The sequence below is a fragment of the Hesperophylax consimilis genome, chromosome 21 (assembly GCF_061612785.1).
Source record: "Hesperophylax consimilis isolate HC1 chromosome 21, BYU_Hcon_1.0, whole genome shotgun sequence".
Classification (NCBI taxonomy): Eukaryota; Metazoa; Arthropoda; class Insecta; order Trichoptera; family Limnephilidae; genus Hesperophylax; species Hesperophylax consimilis.
The window spans coordinates 1,583,536-1,611,038 of record NC_142856.1 but is presented as its reverse complement, the minus strand read 5'-3'; the positions used below and the strand labels follow the sequence as shown (position 1 = coordinate 1,611,038).

General features: G+C 40.0%; 2 protein-coding genes across 2 annotated transcripts in view; one reads left to right on the top strand and one right to left on the bottom strand.

Moving 5' to 3' along the window:
• LOC149413484 (uncharacterized) overlaps positions 1-27,503 on the bottom strand; it is a 183,097-nt gene that overhangs the window by 126,447 nt on the left and 29,147 nt on the right. The gene's annotated exons all lie outside the window — the stretch shown is intronic.
• LOC149413487 (lipase 1-like) lies at positions 1,235-22,123 on the top strand. The gene is made up of 8 exons (XM_089644406.1): positions 1,235-1,414; positions 7,054-7,252; positions 9,056-9,167; positions 10,645-10,885; positions 11,384-11,539; positions 15,058-15,139; positions 21,609-21,751; positions 21,950-22,123. The coding sequence occupies exons 1-8, from the start codon at positions 1,235-1,237 to the stop codon at positions 22,121-22,123; spliced, it is 1,287 nt and encodes a 428-aa protein (XP_089500532.1).

The window sequence follows — 27,503 nt, the reverse complement described above, 5'->3', positions numbered from 1 at the left end:
TACTTGCTGTGTCTAACGTTTTCTTCGAAATAAGTTTTTCGAAAATCATTTCATTGATCCTACTGATTCTTCAACTCCTTTTTCCTCGACCATGCATTTCTACGAACATCAAATTTTGTTCCAATTTGTTTGTGCAAAAATAGCGATTAGTGTTGTAGCATGTGACAATTCTGTGAGAATTCAAATATTACTATTCTAAGAATTGAGACATAAAAATGTATATTTCGAATAACTGCCATTTGAAAAATATGTCCTTGGAACAATTGATTTGGGAGAATTTACCAATAATCGGTAATTACTAGATGTGATTTGAGATTTGATGGATCGGAACTTATAACGCTAACCGATGCATTGGAGCGGAACCGTTACCCCGCGAAACAGATAAGGCAAATAAATCATAAGAGCCAAATCTACCCCAAACGAAGACAGTATTAAACAAGAGCCAAAAGGCTGAGCTTTCAAATTCAAAATATATTTATTACACAAAAATACATAGTACAAAGGGTACAGCTTATAGGTTACATCCTATTTCTTCCAGCTAACCCAACAAATACACATTATATTACATAACCCAACAATTACATGTTAGCAAATGTATGCAAATAAAAAATAAATAAAAAACAGAGGTATTTAATTTATGTAAGGTGTGGTGACATTTGTTTAAAAGAAATGTTTTTAGTGATGTTTTAAATTTAAGTATGTCGGTTATTTGTTTGATGCTACGTGGAAGGTTGTTATATACTTTAATAGCCATGTAGTGTTGTCCTTTTTGAAATATAGTTTTGTTTGCTTTTGGGATTAATAAGTTTTCTGTGAACCTTGTAGCGTGTTTACGTGTTGAGTTTTTTTGTGGGAACTTTTCTGGAGATGATCCAGAAGTTTGAGATTTTTATAAATTGTTCTACATGAATCCCGGAATGAAAACAATAACAAACACGAATATTAGAAAAACTAGATCGAGTTATTCTAAACTAGAACGAATGAAATATTTGGACAAAAACACTTTGTGTACTATGGTACTAAACTCTACAACAAAATCCCACTCTCATTCATTTAAAAAGCAAATAAAAGGCTGGATAAAAAACACAAGGAGATAAGAAATAGAAAATATCCTGACAAAATATATCATATCCTAACCGAAGATATGAAGGATTAGAAGACATGGAACGACAAAGAAGAGCAATCAATATACGGGCCGGAATGCTCTCAAGGCGGTTCTACCACTGTAGCGATGATGTCAGAAAACTACTTTTCAAGGCATTCTGCACTGCACTGTGGTGACACATCTGAGCTGTGGACACAATACCCAGCAGCGCAATGGGACAAGCTGAGGGTGTGCTACAATAATGCATACAGGCAGCTCATGCAACTACCGAGGTTCTGCAGTGCCTCCACAATGTTTACTGAAGGGAGGGTGCACTCATTCCCCGCCTTACTTCGCCACCGACTAGCCAGCTTCTGGGGTAGGACTCAACCAACATCATGCAACGGATGATGACGGCCGGCATAGTCCAGTGGTAACGCATTGGACTGCCATTCCGAAGGTCGCGGGTTCGAACCCGGCGTGCGCAAATAAATTTTATTTGATTAATTTGTGTTATTTCACAATTAATTAATTAAAAATAATATATAGTATATTTGCGGCACGTTCCAGAGTGGAAGATACTACCAGTATCGCATGGTGTAAGACCACCATTCAGAATTGAAACGTTGCTCCAAATGGCTTTAGCCGTGTTTAGTGACTAGATCTGAATAGCCAGGTACTTCCCCACCTTCCTCTTTCCCTTCCCCACTTACCTTCAGCCTCACAACATCCCCCAATTGGGGATGCCATAGTCTCACTGGCTCCAGACGGGAGCAGTTGGGACTCTTGTGAGGTATTGACTATAAAAAAAAAAATTAAAAAAAATGCAAGAGAATCATTAATAGGTCAAAATTCGAACACGACCTGCAGATCAGCAAAAAGCTGGCTGCCTGCCCGCATGGCAGCAGAGCATTCTGGTCGCTTGCGGGCTCAATAGGTCGAAATTTTTGCAAACCCAGTTTGCCACCTCTTACCAGACCTGACGGCTCACTAGCAAACACCGCCACCGAAAAGGCTAACCTATTAGGTAAAATGTTTGCGGAAAACTCGACCCTCGACGACGGAGGTGCTGTTCCGCCGTCGGTTCGTCACTGCGGCTTCTATATGAAAAAGCTGAGGATCCGGCATCGGGATGTACTCCACGTCATACGGGGGCTCGATGTTAACAAAGCTAGTGGACCTGATGGAATACCTGCCCTGGTATTGCAGAGGTGTGCTGCGGAAATAGTTCCAGTTTTGACAAAGCTCTTCAAAATGTCCCTGAAGTGTGGCACTGTGCCCTCTGGTTGGAAAAGGGCGGTCATTCACCCTATTCCCAAGAAAGGTGACCGCTCCAACCCAGCCAACTACCGCCCCATAGCGATCACATCAGTACTGCCCAAAGTGATGGAACGTGTGATCAACGACAAACTGCTCACATACCTCGAGAAGAACAAAATTATCAACGACCGTCAATACGGATTCCGGCGGAACCGCTCGTGCGGTGATCTTCTCGCGTATGTGACGCATGTTTGGAGGCGGTGCCTGGAACGTCACGGTGAGACCCAAACGGTCGCACTAGACATATCCAAGGCCTTTGACCGGGTCTGGCACCTAGGACTTGTCAACAAATTGCATTCTTACGGACTTCCCGCATCCCTGTGTACGTGGATTGCTGACTTTTTAAAGGATAGGTCGATTCAGGCGGTTGCTGATGGTTTCACCTCTTCCTCGCACTCCATAAATGCTGGCGTCCCACAGGGATCGGTTCTGTCTCCGACTTTGTTTTTGTTGCACATCAATGACCTTTTGACATGTGCACCGATTCATTGTTACGCGGATGACAGTACAGTTCATGATAGCTTTTTGTTTGACAAGCCCCCAAAGGGCTCACAAACTCCAACGGCTCGGAGGGCTTTGAAGCAGAGAATGGACGGTTATCTCGAGAGTATTTCCTCCTGGGGTAAAAATAATCTCGTCGAATTTAATGTTTCAAAGACCCAATCCTGTCTGATTACGTCTAAAAGGGATCCAATTGATAATCTAGTCTCCTTCAACGGAAGCAATCTTCCGAACATGCCTTCCATTGATATGCTTGGTATAACTATAAGTGACCAGCTCAGGTACGGGGGCGCCATCGAAGCCAGAGTAAAGTTGGCCTCTCAGAATCTGGGCGTACTGTACAGGGCCCGCAGATACTTTAATAGTACACAACTGCTGACCCTGTACAAATCGCAAGTGCGCCCTACTGTCGAATTTGGCAGCCATCTCTGGTCCGGAGCCCCTAAATACCTGAAAAAACCCTTGACTCTGTGCAGAAACGGGCGGTCCGTCTGATAGATTCCCCAATCTTAATAAACGGACTGCAATCTTTAGAGCACAGGCGTCAGGTAGGTATGCTGCCCTTGTTCTATCGGTATTACAATGGAAGATGCTCTGAGGAACTAGCGTCATTGATCCCTTCGGCACCGGTGCGTAGTCGGGATACACGCCAAACGCGCGCCCAACATTTGCACACAGTTGACACTTGTCACATGAGAACGAGTCGCTTCTACGATTCGTTCTTAAGTTCAACAGCTCGGCAGTGGAACGAACTGCCGGCCTCTGTGTTTCCTCCCTCCTACAACATGGGACTCTTCAAGACCCATGTTCACTCCTTCCTCTCCACAAAACGACCCTCCACACAGCATCCCCAAAGATGACATAGGCCCTGAGGGAAATTATTTTCTTCAGGGCCTCCTGTGTGGAGTTAATATAAAAATTAAAAAAAAAATCGTTGTGGCTGCATCCGAGTGGCTCAGTTCCCCACTCAATGAGCGATGGATGCAGATGATGCGGCGACCTCCCTGGTGGACGGTTTAGTTAAACTTAATCTAATTGTTTTTATTGTATTACCTATTTATGTGACTATTTTATTTATGAATTATTTTATATTTAGGTACCTGCATAATATTTTTTTTTCTCTTTGTTTTATCTTATTTCCATTTTTTATATTTTTTTTTACTTTATTTTATTGTTTCCCTGTTTTATTTCATGTAATATGGCAGACTGGGATTGCACTATCCTCCCAGTCCTGCTGGATTAAAATTTAAATAAAATAAATAAATAAAATAAATTGCAAATCGAAACAGAAAGCACTCAAGTGCACTAAAAAACACTACATAATTTATTTACAATTCTTAGAGCAACTTCATATAATTCATTTGTAATATGTAAATGAAATCCGCAGCACGTGAGATCACTCGAGGATATTATCGCATTATAATAGTGATAATAAATGTTTTATTTACTTGTTTTATTATATTATGTTTTTACTTCAATAAAAATGTGTTTAGATCTAAAAAAACTATATCATACATATTAAATAATTAACAAAAGCAATTAAAATTTAATTGAGATCGTAAAGGATAATTCAAGAAAACAATTTTACTTTGTAGCAGGACATGAAAAAAATATTTTCTTAAGTTCAGTTCTTTGGTACAGGTATCGCAGCGAGAGTTGATGCAAACACTAATTGCCCAGATGCATTGCTTGCATACAGTATATTTCAAACTAAATCTCTCTTCGATAAAAAAATACAATAAGACAAAAGGCTGTTATTCGGTGACGTTTCGCAAGGACATCACTGTCGGGAGTATATATATATGCACCAATAGACACACAATCTTATCCCAAGTGTGTATTTGGGTCAATTCTAATGGTGCAATTTAATAGGAGCTCCATACTATTCCTGTATTATTTTTTGCAGATTGTCAAAAAACAACAATGAAATTGATTTTGTTCGTGATTTCCGCGGTGGTTTACCTCGCGAAACCAGCAGACATGTTGATCCTGTTACCGGTGGAATCCTACATGAACTTCGTAAGTGTAATAAAGACCGGATAGTGGCCGAGTTTCATTTTATTTATTTTCTAGCTGTACCCCGCCTCGTGATGCTGTGGCTCAGTCTGTCTGTGCAGAAAGAGTTACAGTCACAAGTGACATCTATATATTATGGGTATATAAAAACACACGTGTATTCGAATTCAACGTGGTGTCAAAATTGTCAGAAGAATTTTCACTGACATAGTATTTCTATTTAAAATTCTAAATGATTTAGTTGATAGTGCGGTATTGCTAGAATTGCTTCCGGATTCCACAACGTAATACTGGAAGTCAGGATTTATTTCAGTGCAGAAATTCTGGGACTAACTACCATATTTATTTCTCTTTGCCCAGGATACTAATGGAGGGAAACAATTATACCAAGTCAGTGGATATTTTCAATTTATCTTTGAAGAAATATAAAATGTTGTTAATGAAGGAATTCAGTTATCTAGAATAAATAAATAATGTATATTTCTTAAGGAGCCGTTCAAGTATTATGTAAGCACTATAGGGGGGCAGGGGGGTCTTTGCTTTGATTATTTTTGATGACATGGGTGGGTGGGGAGATAGTGTCGAGATAGTGATTACGTCAGCACTGCTCAGCAGTAGTTATTTTTTTTTACACATTGGCAACCCACACATTGTCTATGTTTGAAAACCGAATACATATTCGGGGATTACCACAAATAATTAATACGTTTAGGTACTCGCTTAAAAAACAGAATACATTAACAGAAAAATGCATATAGGTACCAATTTTTACGTAGGCATGGGAGGGGGGGGGGCTAAGAACTTTGCTTACTTTTGGTGACAAGGGGGAAGAGGGGGTAAAAAATTGTAATAAATCTGCTTACGTAATACTTGAACGGTCCCTAATATTCATATGTAAAAGCCCCGAAAAGGGCGTTAAATAATAAATAAAAAAACAATTCAAAGCAATCGGTGAAGTACTTTCTGAGATTTAAGATTCTGAACAAACGAACATTTACATTTTTATTTATATAGATAGATTTCCTTTTTTTTTCAGACTATTATACAATAACTGGTGTACCCGGCTTTGCTGGGGGTTATCCTTAGGAGATAGGCATATACGACCGTGGACTTATCTGTAGACCTTATTAAGATATACAATTCTGTGGTACATTCATTTAAGATATCTCATAAGGTTTGGACAGCGTTAGCAATGTAAGTGTCCAAAAATATTGTTTTTACGACTTGATTACAAAACATCCTATTTTCACTACTTTCTATAAATATAATATGCATGGATTATATACACGGTGTCCGGAAACTCGTAGTACAAGCGGGAAACTGGAGAATCTACACCACATGGGAAACCCAAAAAAACATAAAGTTTTTTGATTTGAGCATTTTCAAAAAAAAAAAAAAACCAAAAAAAAATATTTTTCGGCTATTTTAGGGTTAAAGTTTTTTCTGGTGTTTAGGGTTGAATAACAGATGTTTTAACCCTGCAGAGCAGGAATATTTTATGATTACACCGGGTTAAATGAAGGATGATTTCAAAATAATGCTTCAAATCCGAGTTTCGTCATTTGTTTTACTTTCAAATAGTTTTAATTAGTTGGGTACTTTGATCTTCAGTAATAATTTATAAGAATGTGATTAAAAAAAAAAAAATGCAACTTCAAACTCGATTTACTCGATAACGAAAGCTCAAATAAAAAAATATATACTACAAAATCGACTCCAAATGTGATGTAGATTCACCAGTTTCCCGCTTGTACTACGAGTTTCCGGACACCCTATATGTAAACCTACCGGAAGAAATTCTCTAAATGATAATGAAAACCCTATCAAAATCCGTTGCGTAGTTTAGACTACTTTTAACTAAACGCACAAACAGACACGAACAGCGTCCATATTTTATACTATGTAGAGATAGATATATAGGTGATTTTGCATAAAAACGGCACTATACAAATCATCCAAATATTATTATTATTCTAACAGTACAAAGTATGATATGAAAAATGTACAGTAAAAATGAAGGAAGAGGTGTAGAAGAATGGTAGCGGTAAATTACAGCGGTAGAGGTACATATTAGTTATACCTGAAAATAAGCAGGTTGAAGGAAAAGATTTGCAACTATTTTTATTTTTTAGACAGAGTCGGTAGCTCGCGAGAGCAGCGAATACACTGTGGAGCAGCACACTGCTCGCACTGCCGACGGATATCTGCTGACAGTACACCGACTGCGGCGTGCTGACGTGAAGCCGCGCAATGCAGCACCGGTGCTCCTCGTGCACGGCATCACAGGCAGCTCCGAGGACTTTATACGGATGGGGAGGAATAGAAGCCTGGGTGAGTCCAATATATACACTAGATATAAAATTTTATAACTTAATAAAATATAATTGAAGAAAAAATCGTAAAGATTAATGACCGCTAATATCTACATGTTTAAATTACACATAATAAGATTTGTATACCGTAGATTCCGCTTATCTGGGACACAGCAAGCCCAAACCTTTTGTCCCAAAGATAAATTATCTTCCATTGAGTTTTTTTTTATATTATGTTATAATATGTTATTTTTAAACCTTATTTTTTTAAATATATAATTACTAATATTACATGTTACAATAACAGTAACCCAAAACATGACTTCTTACACACGCGGCAGTCTACTGCGAATGAACAACTTGACGTTGACGAATGTCGGCGAACGGCGAACAGCTGACGTGGGCAAAATCTACTGCATTACCGCCGAATGCACTCTGAACTCCTGTAGCACGGCGCATTTCCTTCCTCACGCTCGCAGCATATTTTTTAGTGTAAGCCTAAATGATTTTTGTCAGTCATTACGCGAGTAATATTTTGTATTGATATGGCAGAAGTCGTGAACTCCATCGAAACCTTGTTCCTGTCTTCTTCTTTATGTGCCGTATCAGGTCCCCCCGACGTTGGCGATCACTCTAGAAAATGTCTCTTTGTCTTGCGCTGCCCGGAATAGCTCCTCCACACTTCTAATGCCGGTCCACTCTCGTATATTTCGCAGCCAAGACATTTGTCTCCTACCAGGCTCTCTGCGACCCTCTTTCTTGCCTTTCAATATTAACTGGAGCAAGTGATACTTCTCCCCTCGAAGTACATGACCCAGATATGAAATTTTCCTGATTTTTATTAATCTAAGCAGTTCTCTCTCTGCTCTAGCCCGCCTGAGAATTTCTGTGTTGGTGATCATGTTCCTGTCTTGACTTGATATTATCTCTATTGTTTTTGTGTCCAATTTTTGTCATAGCATCTTTTATTGTAACATTTCTCCTTGTATTAACTTCGTGTAGTATCAATTTGTTAATTGGACTTGATCCGTTAGTGAATAAATAAATATTGCACGCATGCTGTTAACTAAAACATGTTACACGTCATTTGCATCGACTTCAGATCAGAATTTTCCGCAAATAAATGGAATGGTTTCCCAGTTAACCAAAGTTAATTAGTGTTAGTTTCTTTAAATGGTTTCTGTTCCTTAAGTTTTGGCCCAAATAACCGGCTGGCCCGATAAACCGGCGTAACAATTAAGCGGAATTGACTGTATTCAAAATCAGCGTTTCTTCGTCTATGTATATGAATATATATTTTTAAAGCCATATTATTTTGCACTGGAGTTACTTATTGTTATGTGCCGCAACCTGCAAACCGAAAGTGCCATGATGACAGCTGACCTCCCATAGGCGAAGATACCAGAAAAATAAGATACTCTCAGTATCGCCCTGGTAAAACATCGCAAGTGAGAATAGAAACATTGGTTGAAATGTAAGTAGTATTTAGTGTCAAGATCAATATAGTCAAGTACTTCCTTTTCCATATCCTTCCTCTCCCACTTCTTTCAGCCTTACAACCTACATCAAACTGGGGATCCCATAGTCCAACTGGCTCCGGGCAGTTGGAACGTGTGTGCAGTTATCACAATTTTAATAAAATTATGCGATCCTTTTTTAAAATATTTTAGCCGGTCAAATTTTCCAACGTCTTCTTACTGTAATCGTCGTCTCTTTCTACACTGCAATGATCCCCTGTAGCTGTAGATGTCTCCAGCGGAGGGGAAGCTCAGGGAGCCATTTCTTCTATTTGGAAATCACTAATCAACATCTTTGGTTTCAGGTTATCTCCTGGCCAACGAGGGATTCGACGTTTGGCTAGGCAATTTTCGTGGCAACGAGTATTCTCACCATATTAACATGGACAGAACTAATTCTAAATTCTGGTTGTACAGGTAAGTAAAACAGTTGGCGAGATATTGACAAGTTTACTTATAATATGCAATGTCGGAATTATACGAATGTGGGAGATGTACAGTAAAACACCCCAACCAGAGCGACGAATCCGGTTCTACTTAGGGATAAGGAATTGTCTTTAACCTTTTTAACGACTTTTTCGCTGTCATCCGAGAGAACTGGGAAACAGTGGTTAATAATTTTAACACTATATGGTCGGGCATTTTACCGCAAAATTGGGGCCAAGTGCGGGTGTTTTTTAAAATTATGGCGCCAAAGTTAGACTTTCCGCAAAATATTCATATCTTATGATCTAGTTGATATTTTTAGATGAAACTTTCAGTGTTTTATTTTAAAAAGATGTCTCTATTTATTTATTTAGCCATATATGTGTAATTCCTTTTTTTAATGAACAACAACTTTCTACTTTCTTGGGAATCATAGGAAAAACAGTATTTCACAATCGAAATAATATGTCGAATTTTATTCATACAAAATTACAAGATTATTTAGAAATTTTCAATACATATAAAAAAAACTATAACCTAATAGTGCTTCAATGTGTGATAGCGTTCGAAACACTTTCCTTTATGCAGGGGCACATTGCAAAACTTGCACATGTACCGCGTTTCACTGCGTAGTTTGTGAGCGGAACATACGCGACAACGATTTTATTTTTTTGTTGTGTTTCACACTCATTGTATTGACAGGTAGATAGATCGGATACCGCCGACAATAGAAAATACATGACCCCGCACCCATGTAGAACCCCTTGTTTAAAAGTTTCCCGCCCCTTACCGCAACAAAACGAGTAATCTCGTCTCCCGCGTTTTACTGTAAAAAGGCGTAGGTATGACGAGTTTTCTCATTTCCCGCAAAGAATGTGTTAAGTTTAAGTAAAATTATTCAGCAGAACCTGAATCGTTCTTATAATAATAATAGATTGGATTATTTGTATAGCGCTGTTTTCGTGAGAAAATCACCTTAAAGGCGCTTAACAACTTATTTTATACATTTAACTTATGCTTTGCAACTTATGAAAGTTGTGTCTTTAAACTAAGTTTAATAGCTAGTGATTTACAACAAGACTTTTAACTAGTAACTTAAAACTATACATTTTTTATGACCGAGTGGATATATACAAAATACGGCTATATAAAATTACGGCTTAAACTAGAGATTTACGTTCTAATGAGTAATTATCCTTAACCTTGGAACACATGCACGTTGGAGTTCAGTCTGCCGGTATTCACAAACCAACTTAAATCAAATACAGGAATGAAGACACGTAGCAAGGGAACTTCAGTTTTCTGCGCAGGGTCTCCGGTTGTTGTCGATTCGGTACCAATACCGTGAGGTCTATTTTAGAGAATTGAGCGGCAGTCCAGATATATCGTATTTTTGAGATAATCAAATGGAATAGTATTTAATGTACCGTATATACAATTAATAAATACGTGTGATTGGTTTCACAAGTTTCCACGAGCACGGCATCTACGACCTGCCCGCAATCTTCGACACGGTGCAGAACGTGACGGGCGCGGCGCGGCTGCACTATGTCGGCTACTCGATGGGCACGACCACCTACTTCGTGCTGGTTAGCCGGCGACCGGACGTCGCGGCGCGCGTGGCGTCTTTCACCGCGCTCGCGCCCGTCGCCTCCATCAACCCGCGGCTGGGGGACCTGATGCGGTTTCTGAGTAAACTCGGAGTAGAGGTGAGTTGCATCTCAGACACAAAGATCGGAATGCGAGCATTAGTAGTAGAAAATATCGTGCCAAAATGCAATGGACAGACAACCTAACTTATCCTAACCACCCATAAAGCAAATTGGGACCAAAACCGTCTAAGGCTCGAAGACGATAAACGGACTCAACTATTTTCGTGTTTGACCTCCGTTTTACGTAACTCTATAATGTATATCCCAGAGTTATATATATAGATTTTAAAACTGGCGGTTTTATCCAGCTCAAGCGTGGTTTGTTACTCGGAGTCTGGACGAAGCTAGTGATGAATTTATATCGTAAGGAACACCGAAACTTTCCATATTCCTTTCCAAAGAACCAACTTAACCTTATCCCAACCTCTTGTGCGAATATGTCGGCTATATGACATCCAAGGTAATGGTACGACGCCGGAATATTAATAAAATTAAATATTGATTTAAAAAAATTTAAAATGTTGTTGAATTTAGCTAAAACGTGTATGATTTCAGAATACATTACGCAATATGGGTGCCGAACCCATTGGCTTCAACCCGATCATGGAAAGGGTGCTGCGGTTATTCTGCTCAGCGGACAGAATCGAAAGGGATGTATGCTTTCCGGCCTTTGCCATTTTCATCGGGGAAGACTCGGCCCAGATGGACTATGTAAGTATAGGTAACGCAGCGAAATGTTGGCTCCAATAAACAAGCTTGGCATTGAATGTATTTGTGCATCGGTATACGCTTCCACCGGAAAAGCCCTTAGTCTTGTTTACGCCAATTAATTACACTAGCTATTACTTAGTCAACTATTGTCCCTAGCGGAAGAGGGACAGCAAGCGTTTATGATGGTTGTAATGTAATATTGTTACACGGAGAAAAATGAGAGTTGCTGATTTATTAAAAGGCTAAATAATTTAGAAGCTCTCCAAATATAGAAAGCCGTTAAAACCAAAAACCCAAATTCTCAATAATCAAGTAAATGTATCCAATAGCCCAATATTAGGTATATTTTCCTTTAAACTAATAACATTCTCTTTATATTTATATATATTTATTAGAGAAGTGCCGATTATGACTTTCGCCGACTAGCCGATTACGGTTTCGGGGATAGTTCTAGGTACCCTGAAATGTCGCGCATGGCCAAAGTGTACCTCTGCTGTCCCGCAAGTTCTGTTTACAGTGAGAAGCTTTTCTCAGAGGCCGGAAACATATATGAAACAAAAAGAAATCGATTGCTACCAGAAAGGGCAGAAGCTTTAGTCTTCGTACATCATAATTTACCCTTAATTAAAAAATATAAGTAAGTTATAAAAAATATAAGGAGATTATGATATTTTTGGTTGTCACAATTGTGACTTTGATTTGATTAGATTATGTAGGTATGGTTATAAGAAATATGTTTTTTTCATTTTTTTTTGTTTTTATCAAACAGTTCATGTTTAGAATTTTTGTATATATATATATAATATATACATATATTACTGTGCATCTTGTACATACAATCTTGATTTAATACATATAACTGAGTTTGTTAATTTAAAAAATCTACTTTTTATTTTAATAATAAGAAATACTTATAAATGTTCATTGAAGATAAGAAGATATTATGTTGTTTTTTATGTTAATTAGGATAGATACTAATTTTGTTCAATAAATGTCATAATTATGTTTTCTTTACAAGCAAGTAATTTTAAAAAGTGATTAGCAAAGGAAAGATTGCTTTACATTTTTTAATGTATAAGACTGATTATAAAAAGAAAAAATATATAATCAAGGTTTTTATTTCATGTAGTTCCCCCGCATTCATATTATTGAGAAATACATACAACGTAAGAAGCCGGATAGTCGGCGCTCTTTGCCGATTAGTCGCCGACTAATCGCCGACTACAATAGTGGCCGGATAGTCGGCTTTACCGACTAGTCGCCGACTAGTCGGAACATCTCTAATATTTATCTCATTATGCACACGACATTATCTGTTTGCTTTCTTTCTCTCTGTTACTAAGTTAGATTTTAAGTTCATGCTATGTTTTGTCTCACATTTTTATGTAGATATAAACCCACACATTGTATTTTTAGAGTAGTTTAATTGTATACATTGAAGATGCTTGTACTAAGCGAAACCGGTCGCTTATAGAGAATTAAAGAAATAAAATTTCGGGTTTTAAACAAAGTAATTATTTAATTTTCATCAATTTGTCAAACCACAAAGTTACTGCTAAACACCAAAATATTAAAAATCCATTCAAGTTATTGGTAATCCGGTTAAAAAGGGGACTGAAGGCCATTTACTGATCACTTTTAGTAAATTCTTAATAATATCGGAAAACGTATTCATGCACCTGCGTTTGTATTAATAATATGTATATAATGACGAAATGCAAATATATGCGAGTGTTATAAATATTAGTTCCGAAATCGTGACAATTCATTGGTATTTTATCAGGAAACCTATTAATTTATTCGTTAAGGGCCTGCAATCCCGTTTTTCAGTAAGTTTTCTCCGTGCAGGAAGCGAGTCCTATTCATATGGGTTCCAGTTCGATTATCCGGGTGCATGATGTTGCGAATGAGATAATAATGTCACTTTTCATTATTTTAAGTTGTCATCGTTATCGTTTGTTCTTATTAGTGCCAGGAGTAGGGAACGCCCGAGAAATACATAACGCAATATCTCTGCACCGGAATGAGATACGGAATCGAATTAAAGTGAATGTAGTTTTTAACAGTAACATTGTGGTATACATATACAGTAGTGCAGTGTTCCGCAAAGTGTGCTCCGCGGCACACTGGTGTGCCGTGGCCATTTGTAAGTGTGCCGCGAGTCCCGCGTCACTTCTCACAAAGTGCTCTGTAAATCGGTCTTTACTTTTCTGTGCGGCGCGGCGGTCGGAGGTGGCGTGGGTGGGACTCGATCGCTACGAAGTGGCCGTGTGCTACGCCGCTACGCTACATTATCACGTGTGTTACACTACGTAAGTGGGGTGCTATTGCTACATTATCACGTGATGTGCACATTATCTGCTCACGAGCTATCGGGGTGCATGCGCGTGACAATATAACATTACGAATTCATTTAGCTTAAAACTGATCGGACACTAAAATTAAAATTTTCTGAAAAAGAGTTAGCACATTTTTGGCTCCACGTAAAAAATGAGTATCCACTGCTGTCAAAGCGAGCTATTGCAATTCTATTACCATTTGCCACGACCTATTTATGCGAATTGGGGTTTTCAACTCTCACAATGATAAAGTCAAAAAAAAAGAAAACGCATCAGGACGATCGACGAAGAGATGCGAGCAGCGTTATCAACGATTGTTCCAAATTTTGATCGTCTGTGTTCAGTTAAACAGGCTCACATTTCGAATTAAACATCTTTTCATGTTATATTGATTTTAATAATAAATATTAATAAAATATTGTTTTTGGTTCGGAGTGGCCACGCCTATTACGAATAATTTTAAAAAAAAACTTTAGATATGCCGTAATTACTATAAAAGAAAACTTTTTGGCTTGGTGGTGGCGGAAAAAGATGCATTTTAATTATCAATTGCGTAAAATTAAAATTCACTTCTCGAACCGATTCGGTGACAGTTCGCGGTCATTCCGTCACTGTTATGTGATAAATATCAATCATAATTACACAAACCCGGCTAGACAAACCCTGCTTTGCCAAACAAACCATTCAAAACCTGGGATGTTTTTTTAAATTATGATGACATGCAGCTTTCGTAGTTTAACCTCAAAGTTCGCCGTTATTCGTAATAAGCCTAGCCAATCGTATCCAAAATTTACCTTGTTTTTTTTCTTTGGTGTACCGTTAAAATTTCTTGATTAGTTAGGTGTACCGTGAACATAAAAAGTTTGCGGAACACTGCAGTAGTGAATGGTGGAAGAAGTTGGAGACGCCCGAGAAGGACATTAGCAATAGCGAAGCATGGGGTCCACTAGAGCTTTTTTAATTCAACCTTTGGTTTCATTAAGGTGCATATTCTAATTCCACCGCTGTTAACTACTAGATTTGAATATAAAGCATGGTACTTTCTCTTTCTTATGTCGTTTAGATAACATTTCTCATCACAACAGTAAGGGATACACGACGATTTATATGAGACCATAGCTGAGAAGTTAAACTATTACATCGCGTTAATATTCCTAATATTATATTTAATCTCTACAGATAATGCGGCCACTAATAATATCCAAACTTCAACCAGCATCATTGAGGCTGTTGGGGCATTACCTCCAGTTGGGCGCCACAGGTATGTACCAAACCGAACACCGGACAGCGTCACGGGTTTAATAACCAAACTTCAATCAGCATCATTGAGGCTGTTGGGCCATTACCTCCAGTTGGGCGCCACAGGTATGTACCAAACCGAACACCGGACAGCATCACAGGTTTAATGGCCAAACTTCAACCAGCATCATTGAGGCTGTTGGGCCATTACCTCCAGTTGGGCGCCACAGGTATGTACCAAACCGAACACCGGACAGCATCACAGGTTTAATGGCCAAACTTCAACCAGCATCATTGAGGCTGTTGGGCCATTACCTCCGGTTGGGCGCCACAGGTATGTACCAAACCGAATACCGGACAGCATCACGGGTTTAAAGGCCAAACTTCAACCAGCATCATTGAGGCTGTTGGGCCATTACCTCCAGTTGGGCGCCACAGGTATGTACCAAACCGAATACCGGACAGCATCACGGGTTTAAAGGCCAAACTTCAACCAGCATCATTGAGGCTGTTGGGCCATTACCTCCAGTTGGGCGCCACAGGTATGTAACAAACCGAACACCGGACAGCATCACGGGTTTAATGGCCAAACTTCAACCAGCATCATTGAGGCTGTTGGGCCATTACCTCCAGTTGGGCGCCACAGGTATGTACCAAACCGAATACCGGACAGCATCACGGGTTTAAAGGCCAAACTTCAACCAGCATCATTGAGGCTGTTGGGCCATTACCTCCAGTTGGGCGCCACAGGTATGTAACAAACCGAACACCGGACAGCATCACGGGTTTAATGGCCAAACTTCAACCAGCATCATTGAGGCTGTTGGGCCATTACCTCCAGTTGGGCGCCACAGGTATGTACCAAACCGAATACCGGACAGCATCACGGGTTTAAAGGCCAAACTTCAACCAGCATCATTGAGGCTGTTGGGCCATTACCTCCAGTTGGGCGCCACAGGTATGTAACAAACCGAACACCGGACAGCATCACGGGTTTAATGGCCAAACTTCAACCAGCATCATTGAGGCTGTTGGGCCATTACCTCCAGTTGGGCGCCACAGGTATGTACCAAACCGAATACCGGACAGCATCACGGGTTTAAAGGCCAAACTTCAACCAGCATCATTGAGGCTGTTGGGCCATTACCTCCAGTTGGGCGCCACAGGTATGTACCAAACCGAATACCGGACAGCATCACGGGTTTAAAGGCCAAACTTCAACCAGCATCATTGAGGCTGTTGGGCCATTACCTCCAGTTGGGCGCCACAGGTATGTAACAAACCGAACACCGGACAGCATCACGGGTTTAATGGCCAAACTTCAACCAGCATCATTGAGGCTGTTGGGCCATTACCTCCAGTTGGGCGCCACAGGTATGTACCAAACCGAATACCGGACAGCATCACGGGTTTAAAGGCCAAACTTCAACCAGCATCATTGAGGCTGTTGGGCCATTACCTCCAGTTGGGCGCCACAGGTATGTAACAAACCGAACACCGGACAGCATCACGGGTTTAATGGCCAAACTTCAACCAGCATCATTGAGGCTGTTGGGCCATTACCTCCAGTTGGGCGCCACAGGTATGTACCAAACCGAATACCGGACAGCATCACGGGTTTAAAGGCCAAACTTCAACCAGCATCATTGAGGCTGTTGGGCCATTACCTCCAGTTGGGCGCCACAGGTATGTACCAAACCGAATACCGGACAGCATCACGGGTTTAAAGGCCAAACTTCAACCAGCATCATTGAGGCTGTTGGGCCATTACCTCCAGTTGGGCGCCACAGGTATGTACCAAACCGAATACCGGACAGCATCACGGGTTTAAAGGCCAAACTTCAACCAGCATCATTGAGGCTGTTGGGCCATTACCTCCAGTTGGGCGCCACAGGTATGTACCAAACCGAATACCGGACAGCATCACGGGTTTAAAGGCCAAACTTCAACCAGCATCATTGAGGCTGTTGGGCCATTACCTCCAGTTGGGCGCCACAGGTATGTACCAAACCGAATACCGGACAGCATCACGGGTTTAAAGGCCAAACTTCAACCAGCATCATTGAGGCTGTTGGGCCATTACCTCCAGTTGGGCGCCACAGGTATGTAACAAACCGAACACCGGACAGCATCACGGGTTTAATGGCCAAACTTCAACCAGCATCATTGAGGCTGTTGGGCCATTACCTCCAGTTGGGCGCCACAGGTATGTACCAAACCGAATACCGGACAGCATCACGGGTTTAAAGGCCAAACTTCAACCAGCATCATTGAGGCTGTTGGGCCATTACCTCCAGTTGGGCGCCACAGGTATGTAACAAACCGAACACCGGACAGCATCACGGGTTTAAAGGCCAAACTTCAACCAGCATCATTGAGGCTGTTGGGCCATTACCTCCAGTTGGGCGCCACAGGTATGTACCAAACCGAATACCGGACAGCATCACGGGTTTAAAGGCCAAACTTCAACCAGCATCATTGAGGCTGTTGGGCCATTACCTCCAGTTGGGCGCCACAGGTATGTAACAAACCGAACACCGGACAGCATCACGGGTTTAATGGCCAAACTTCAACCAGCATCATTGAGGCTGTTGGGCCATTACCTCCAGTTGGGCGCCACAGGTATGTACCAAACCGAATACCGGACAGCATCACGGGTTTAAAGGCCAAACTTCAACCAGCATCATTGAGGCTGTTGGGCCATTACCTCCAGTTGGGCGCCACAGGTATGTACCAAACCGAATACCGGACAGCATCACGGGTTTAAAGGCCAAACTTCAACCAGCATCATTGAGGCTGTTGGGCCATTACCTCCAGTTGGGCGCCACAGGTATGTACCAAACCGAATACCGGACAGCATCACGGGTTTAAAGGCCAAACTTCAACCAGCATCATTGAGGCTGTTGGGCCATTACCTCCAGTTGGGCGCCACAGGTATGTACCAAACCGAATACCGGACAGCATCACGGGTTTAAAGGCCAAACTTCAACCAGCATCATTGAGGCTGTTGGGCCATTACCTCCAGTTGGGCGCCACAGGTATGTACCAAACCGAATACCGGACAGCATCACGGGTTTAAAGGCCAAACTTCAACCAGCATCATTGAGGCTGTTGGGCCATTACCTCCAGTTGGGCGCCACAGGTATGTACCAAACCGAATACCGGACAGCATCACGGGTTTAAAGGCCAAACTTCAACCAGCATCATTGAGGCTGTTGGGCCATTACCTCCAGTTGGGCGCCACAGGTATGTAACAAACCGAACACCGGACAGCATCACGGGTTTAATGGCCAAACTTCAACCAGCATCATTGAGGCTGTTGGGCCATTACCTCCAGTTGGGCGCCACAGGTATGTACCAAACCGAATACCGGACAGCATCACGGGTTTAAAGGCCAAACTTCAACCAGCATCATTGAGGCTGTTGGGCCATTACCTCCAGTTGGGCGCCACAGGTATGTAACAAACCGAACACCGGACAGCATCACGGGTTTAAAGGCCAAACTTCAACCAGCATCATTGAGGCTGTTGGGCCATTACCTCCAGTTGGGCGCCACAGGTATGTACCAAACCGAATACCGGACAGCATCACGGGTTTAAAGGCCAAACTTCAACCAGCATCATTGAGGCTGTTGGGCCATTACCTCCAGTTGGGCGCCACAGGTATGTAACAAACCGAACACCGGACAGCATCACGGGTTTAATGGCCAAACTTCAACCAGCATCATTGAGGCTGTTGGGCCATTACCTCCAGTTGGGCGCCACAGGTATGTACCAAACCGAATACCGGACAGCATCACGGGTTTAAAGGCCAAACTTCAACCAGCATCATTGAGGCTGTTGGGCCATTACCTCCAGTTGGGCGCCACAGGTATGTAACAAACCGAACACCGGACAGCATCACGGGTTTAATGGCCAAACTTCAACCAGCATCATTGAGGCTGTTGGGCCATTACCTCCAGTTGGGCGCCACAGGTATGTACCAAACCGAATACCGGACAGCATCACGGGTTTAAAGGCCAAACTTCAACCAGCATCATTGAGGCTGTTGGGCCATTACCTCCAGTTGGGCGCCACAGGTATGTACCAAACCGAATACCGGACAGCATCACGGGTTTAAAGGCCAAACTTCAACCAGCATCATTGAGGCTGTTGGGCCATTACCTCCAGTTGGGCGCCACAGGTATGTAACAAACCGAACACCGGACAGCATCACGGGTTTAATGGCCAAACTTCAACCAGCATCATTGAGGCTGTTGGGCCATTACCTCCAGTTGGGCGCCACAGGTATGTACCAAACCGAATACCGGACAGCATCACGGGTTTAAAGGCCAAACTTCAACCAGCATCATTGAGGCTGTTGGGCCATTACCTCCAGTTGGGCGCCACAGGTATGTAACAAACCGAACACCGGACAGCATCACGGGTTTAATGGCCAAACTTCAACCAGCATCATTGAGGCTGTTGGGCCATTACCTCCAGTTGGGCGCCACAGGTATGTACCAAACCGAATACCGGACAGCATCACGGGTTTAAAGGCCAAACTTCAACCAGCATCATTGAGGCTGTTGGGCCATTACCTCCAGTTGGGCGCCACAGGTATGTACCAAACCGAATACCGGACAGCATCACGGGTTTAAAGGCCAAACTTCAACCAGCATCATTGAGGCTGTTGGGCCATTACCTCCAGTTGGGCGCCACAGGTATGTACCAAACCGAATACCGGACAGCATCACGGGTTTAAAGGCCAAACTTCAACCAGCATCATTGAGGCTGTTGGGCCATTACCTCCAGTTGGGCGCCACAGGTATGTACCAAACCGAATACCGGACAGCATCACGGGTTTAAAGGCCAAACTTCAACCAGCATCATTGAGGCTGTTGGGCCATTACCTCCAGTTGGGCGCCACAGGTATGTACCAAACCGAATACCGGACAGCATCACGGGTTTAAAGGCCAAACTTCAACCAGCATCATTGAGGCTGTTGGGCCATTACCTCCAGTTGGGCGCCACAGGTATGTAACAAACCGAACACCGGACAGCATCACGGGTTTAATGGCCAAACTTCAACCAGCATCATTGAGGCTGTTGGGCCATTACCTCCAGTTGGGCGCCACAGGTATGTACCAAACCGAATACCGGACAGCATCACGGGTTTAAAGGCCAAACTTCAACCAGCATCATTGAGGCTGTTGGGCCATTACCTCCAGTTGGGCGCCACAGGTATGTAACAAACCGAACACCGGACAGCATCACGGGTTTAAAGGCCAAACTTCAACCAGCATCATTGAGGCTGTTGGGCCATTACCTCCAGTTGGGCGCCACAGGTATGTACCAAACCGAATACCGGACAGCATCACGGGTTTAAAGGCCAAACTTCAACCAGCATCATTGAGGCTGTTGGGCCATTACCTCCAGTTGGGCGCCACAGGTATGTAACAAACCGAACACCGGACAGCATCACGGGTTTAAAGGCCAAACTTCAACCAGCATCATTGAGGCTGTTGGGCCATTACCTCCAGTTGGGCGCCACAGGTATGTACCAAACCGAATACCGGACAGCATCACGGGTTTAAAGGCCAAACTTCAACCAGCATCATTGAGGCTGTTGGGCCATTACCTCCAGTTGGGCGCCACAGGTATGTACCAAACCGAACACCGGACAGCGTCACGGTTTTATACGTCTGCTTTTCAAGTCCTCCATCATTGCGCAAGCTTATTACGATCGGACTATTTGTATAGCACCGTTTTCGTGAGAAAATCACCTCAAGGGCGCTTAACAGCATATTTTATACATTTAATGTATTTCTATATTTAAAAGTATAGGCATTACTTTAAATAAACACCGGTAGCAGTTACAGAGGCAAAATGTGCAGTGAACTCTAACGGGTAAATCAGCTCTGTTATGAAAACAATTAATCCCGATCTTAACTAATTATTTTCATTCCTAAATTTAAAACAATTAACATCTATTTATCAACTGGCCCCGATAAAACTAAATTAATTACAGCTTAAAACCGACCGATTAATAATAATTTATTTGATTGCCCCTCGTTGGGCGCCAAATATGTATAAATAAAAATGTTGGTTTGTTCAAAATCTTAAATCTCCCAAAGTTCTTCAATGATTGCCTTGAAACTGACATAACGTTGCATTCAAATACGCGTGTTTTTATATACCTATATTATATAGATGTCACCTGTCCTATCCGTTGGATATAATGCATAAATTACTGTTACGCCAATCTGCTTTATGGCATATATTGAGCCCCAGACGACTAATAGGATGGTCTACTCGACTGAGGGCTTTTTTCTTATGCCACGTAACAGTAGATAATCAATGTATCAACTCCAGAGGTTATGCAAAGAATGGCTTGTTATACAGTGGATGGAGATGGAAATGGAGGCGCCTTATCGAAGCGAATGAGACGAGGGGACGAAGATTAGATAAGAGATAATGAGTAAAATATCATTGTCATTATTGATTTTACAGGAGTCTTTAATGAGTACAACCATGGAAAGGCTGAGAATATGAAGAAGTATGGACAGTCGGAACCACCCCGTTATAATCTCACCGCAAATTTGGCTCCCACGGCCGTCTTTTATGGCAAAAATGACAAACTGTCCAGTCCGGATGTAAGACAATAATATGTATACCATAATAAAAAACACATAACTAACTAATTAACCATCACGGTTTTTGCGCACTTCTTTCTGCTTCATTCGCATTCAATTTTTTTTCTTTTTATAACCCTTTTTTTACATTTTTACAAAATATTACAGTTTACGCAAGGGGAAAATTATATCGTTTAATAATACTGTTTTATTTTTCAGGTGGCAAGCAGGATTATAAAAACCCTCAAAAAGACGAGTCCAGTGGTTTACAGCAAGCCAATTCCATATGAAATGTTCAACCACATTGACTTTGTATGGGCGAAGGACCTCGATAAGCTTCTTAACAATAATGTAGTCAAAATGGTGATAAAATTCTCTGAAAAATATAATTAAAAATAATTTATTTAAATCGTATTCGTTATTTTCTTGCATTTAAAATCCTATCTATTCTATACTGGCTGACATTTTATTTTTTATTAAAGAAATTAGGTAAGTATATATAAAGTAGTATTTACATTGTGTTTGTACATATTGGGACATTTGAATACTACTCTTCCATGGAAGTGTTAACTTGTGGTTGGAAGAGAAGTGCACGGTATATTATTGTAGTTATTTATTAGTAATAATATCATAGGTATATGTATTATGAGATGTGGTAATGCAGTAATACATGTTTCTTAAATGTAGGCAACTAAAACGTATCTAAAATATAATGTAAATAGAAATAAAGGCATTATATTATGTATATATTTGTGATTAATTAGTATGTTTTAAGATCAGTTCATGTGGAAACAGTTTTTTGGATTACACGGTGAAAAAATACTTTAAAGACAATCCGATACAGTGGCGTTGCTCGGGTCTATAGTAATGTTTAGAGGTTGTGAGTTCTTGTGGTCTATTTTTAAGGTGGAAATAATATTATTCTAAAGAACTGAAAAGTTAACTTGGTTAAATTTTTGTTAAACTTGATCGTGCCATGTCTTCCTCGGGCGTCCCCGACTTCCACCATTCACTACTGTATACCACATTGTTACTATTAAAAAAGCTACATTATGTCGACTATTATTCGACTCTGTATCTCATACCTAAATTTTAAATAATTAACATCTATTTATCAACTGGCCCCGATTAAACTAAATTAATTACAGCTAAAAACCGATCGATTAATAATTATTTTTTGATTGCCCCACGTTGGGCGCCAAATCTGTAAAAATAAAAATGTTCGTTTGTTGAAAATCTTAAAGTGCGGAGATAATGAGTTAAGTCTTCCTCCGGCGTTGTTTCTTATATGCGATTATAATTTTCTAAATAAAAAATCCATTATTTAGTACTTTACGCTTATATTTTTATTGAACAGTGAACAAGCGAGACGATAGGAAAAGCCTAAATCTATCTAAAGCATATTATTAGGTATTCATAAAGTTAATCGTAGTAAAGATTAATCGAAAATAGTGATTTCCTTAATGATAGCGTCCGAGAACCTACATATATATATATATTTTCTCTACAAAAATACGAATAAAGCAAGCGCGACATATACATATATTATATACAGTATACTCACAGATAAGGAACATGTTAAAGCTGCTGCCACACGCAAAGCTCACATCAACAGATAATATAAAGCACAATAGCGCTCGCCATACAATCCCATACAGACCCGACACACGTAAAAAGATAACGCGCTATAAGTGTGGTTCTGAACTTCGCTAACCGAATTTATTTTACGTAACCGCTCCCGACGCGATATTTGAAAAGTTATGCGTCCCCCTCTCCGCCGTAAAAAGGAGAGGGGGTCATTTTAATTACGGAGCTACCAACTAAGTTCCGTGTTCCCTTTGACAGCCATGACATAAGCAGCCTAATAATGCATTTCTTATTTATTATGTTAGCTCATATCGTCATGTGTGCTAGTAAATTTAGAAACATAAAAAAAAACTTTATTTGGCAAACATACTTAACATATATTTAAAATATAAATATAATCAATATTTGAATTTGAAGTAAACAAATTTTCGCCCTTTCAAAATAAATCATATTTTTAACTCAGTATGTTTATATGGTAATATCATTCGGTTTTTTGAGAAAGTTGGACGGCTTGATACCTACATAGAGAAACTTCTAGTTTGTTCGTTTGTTGATTGTTTTCAATTGTTTTCCTGGGTAATCTGGTTTGCTCTCGTCAGCTCTCGTGCTCTCTTCTCGTTCCCTGCCCTGATGTTGGTCCTTGCCGCCTTTGCCTTCGACATTTTCGGAAATTGACGTGAGCTTATTTTACAATAATTTATTATATGTCGCTTTCGTCGATCGGCGTGCGAACTGCGAATTTCCTGATTCGACGGAGAGGTTATGTCAGGTTATGTGAAAATGCGCTATTTACGCGCAGATTGTTTAAAATATAAAAAGTTTATAAATAGCATTTATAATTATATAGTTGGCGGCATCATCATCTGAGGATGAGCTGTCCAACAGATCCAGCAATAGGCGACAAGTATCATCCATTTCGAAAACGTGCTCAAGCTGTCAGTAAGTAAAGTTGTCACTTTGACAGATGAAATTATGTTCCTCGGCCGCTCTCGAATTCAACTGACCCCCTCTCCTACCATAGGAAGAAATATTTGATAGCGTCGTGTGTCGGTAGAAAAGATGATGCGCTGTACATTAACTTTTGATGTGAGCTTTGCGTGTGGCAGCAGCTTAAAGGAGATTTATTTTATAACGGTCAAGCAAATTATATAGGTAATATTTAAACGAATATATTTTAAACATTAAATTAACATAGGGTCTGAAGTAAATAAGGTAAGTAAGGTCTGAAGGTACTCAAAAGAATAATAAATTGCCATCACGAGATACACGGACACGAGACGAGAAATGCAAGACAAATTATATTGGCAACAAGGAAAAATACAATCTCTTATGTCTGTAAAAACCCGAATAAAATTACTGTAACCCGAATAATGTTTAATTTTTAAAAAGAAACGAGCAATAAGAAAATGTGCCTGACATTATCATTAACGTTAACTTTGTAATTAAATATATATGTTTATAAATATATACGCGAGCCGAACTACCGAGCTGAACCACGACTCATGGGAAAGGAACGAGCAATCGCAAATGGCGCGAAACGTTTAGGGTATCTGCCTACCGCTGCGGGAAATGACGTGATATCAGTTAGTTAAATACACACAGTAAACCGTTAGGCTTCTCTTGGTGCATATGCAATCTTTGGGGATGCTTTTTCAGTAGTTAAATAAAGATGATTCTGAGCACTGTGTTGAGAGATAGAGAGAAAAAAAATCTAAACAAATCCTTCAGAAGAATCACCTGTAATTTGGTATGTAATATATTCCCAAAACAAAAACACGAATTTAAAAAATCAACAGCCTATATAATTACCACCATTTGGAAAGAGCAAGGAAGTTAATTTAGTTTTAAAATGAAAAAAAAAATTGTTTCGAACGAATTTCATAAAAAACTGACACGGGTACTGTACTGTTTTTTTATACAACATGCCGATTACAGTAGTAAATGCGGATAATGCCCAACCACAGAAGGGAAACAACTTTAGAAGTGTATTGTGGGGGTTTCCGAAGTAAGTTCAATATTTCCTAATGGTCGTTTTACACGATGCTTTTTATCGTCCATTTTCCACACGGATCATCTCTTCATATGGATTCGGGATGAAAAACCGATGATATTTTGGAACCGATATTCGTACAAGATGGCAAGCATCATTTGACGTGTATTAAATAAAATGTAATGTCACCAGTAAAATCCACCAAGGACCTGGGGGTAGTATTTGATCCCAAACTTAGTTTTCAGACCACATATTGCAGTTAACATCATCATGCTACAAGCTACCAGGGTTTGTAATAAAGATATTTCAAACAGTTTTCTAATCCCGAAACAATGATGGCTGTGTATGATTGCATTATAAGGTCTAAAATTGAATTCAGCTGTATGGGCCCCAAATCAGTATAAATAAATTGAGATATAAGAACAGATTAAAAAAAGTTCCTTAGACATCTGTATATGAGAATGCATGGAGAGTACCCGCGATTCATGCATCACATAGATTTGCTCGATAAAACGCACTATCAAAGTCTCCAGTCGGGGTGGAGTGGAGCTCTTGCAGTAACGGCGTAAGAAATAATTGATAATTTAATTTTTCGATTTTTTTTTCGGTAATGAATTAATGCAAATCTTGGAAGCTGAAATCTACCCACTTCCCGACGTCCGATCGAGCTGAAACTCGGCAGATAGAATCGTTGTCGATGACAATGCATTATATAAATTTTCTATGGCATCACGTACACACACACGGACGTATAGGCATATCACTGAAATCGGATGACATTACATATACGAAACAAATGTCGGTCCTACCCGGTCGGCATTCGGCGAGATTAGTAGAGATGTCGACTCCAGTTCCGTCCTCAGTCAAATCAAAATTATATACAGGGTGTTATGGGACGTACTTGACTTACTTTAACCAGTGATACCTGACATTAATTGTAGTAAAAAAATGAAAATGTAATTTTGGTCTCCGGTGACTTTTGATGTTTTTTTTTAATTCTTCAACATGTCTACTACACTGGTCACTCAGCCGAGTAAGCTGTCCAATTCCTACAGATATTCTATGTTTTGTAGAAAAACACAAGAAAAAAACACCAAAAAAGTCACCGGAGAACAAAATTTCATTTACATTAATCACTGGTCAAAGTTACTCAAGTTCGTCTCTTAACACCTTATTTTTCGGTAAGTTTTAAAAGACATTTAAAAACATTACAATAGTAAAAAAATCTTACATTTTTTTCCTTTCGCAAATAATCAATTTGAACGGCCTGCCTGGGACCTGGGAGTCGAAAGTTCTCATGTATATTACTTTTCTTTCTAATAAGTATATATGGTACTTCTAGTCATTCTATGTTCGGTGTGTCTAATTATAGGAGTTTACGATCGTTTCACGGTAATCATTTTCCTCGTTTGTGGTACATTTTGTAATAAATGTGTTTACATCATAAAATGGACAATATTATATTTTTTATGCATTTATAATTCGTCTAGTGGAGATTTGAATCTATGATGAATAACATCTATATGGTATGTATTGTTGATTATTATAAATACATAAACATCGCAGTGGAATTATTAATGGGGAACATAAAAGGAATATTCATTTTGTAATGAATATTTTTAATACCTGTATTAGCCTTATACCTACTTTCTTTAACAATAAAAGAAAAAGATAATTATGACAGATCTGTAACCTCTCACTCTATCTCATAAACGACACATATCGTCGCTGTGAAATCAAACCGGCATATCTGCAAAATGCTTGTTTTTCACCAGAGCGCTTTAAAGATTTCGCATATGATATTTTCCTTTTTACGTCCGTTTGGTTCACCTCAATGCCACCTTATGAATGAATAAAATTTAGACGAATACTGCTTATTGAAGTAGTAGTTGCAAATAAATCGAAAATTGCTTAAATTAAGAGTAAAATGCAGATATGCCAGTATGGCTTTAAAATCAGTGTAATATTTGCATTTGTGTCACAGTGGCTTCTTCTTTTGGAACCTGTTTAAGGTATAAAAAAAGACAATGTTGTCAATGAAAAAATAATTTATTGCTTCACAATTTTTTTTATAAACAATTAACATAATACTGCTCTTTCCTTTGCTGGTAACTTCAAAGTTTCCCAATCGTTTATGGAAATCTGAATTGACGGTATTATCCCGGCGGTAACTAACTTTAGGATACCATTTTTCTT

What these genes read in the sequence shown, in the direction of transcription:
- LOC149413487 (XM_089644406.1), top strand. Translation starts at nt 1,235, where the DNA reads ATGTCAGAAAACTACTTTTCAAGGCATTCTGCACTGCACTGTGGTGAC. An exon ending in ACTCGGCCCAGATGGACTAT is followed by an intron (nt 11,540 to 15,057) that starts GTAAGTATAGGT and finishes TAATCTCTACAG; the next exon opens with ATAATGCGGCCACTAATAAT. An exon ending in ACAAACTGTCCAGTCCGGAT is followed by an intron (nt 21,752 to 21,949) that starts GTAAGACAATAA and finishes TTTATTTTTCAG; the next exon opens with GTGGCAAGCAGGATTATAAA.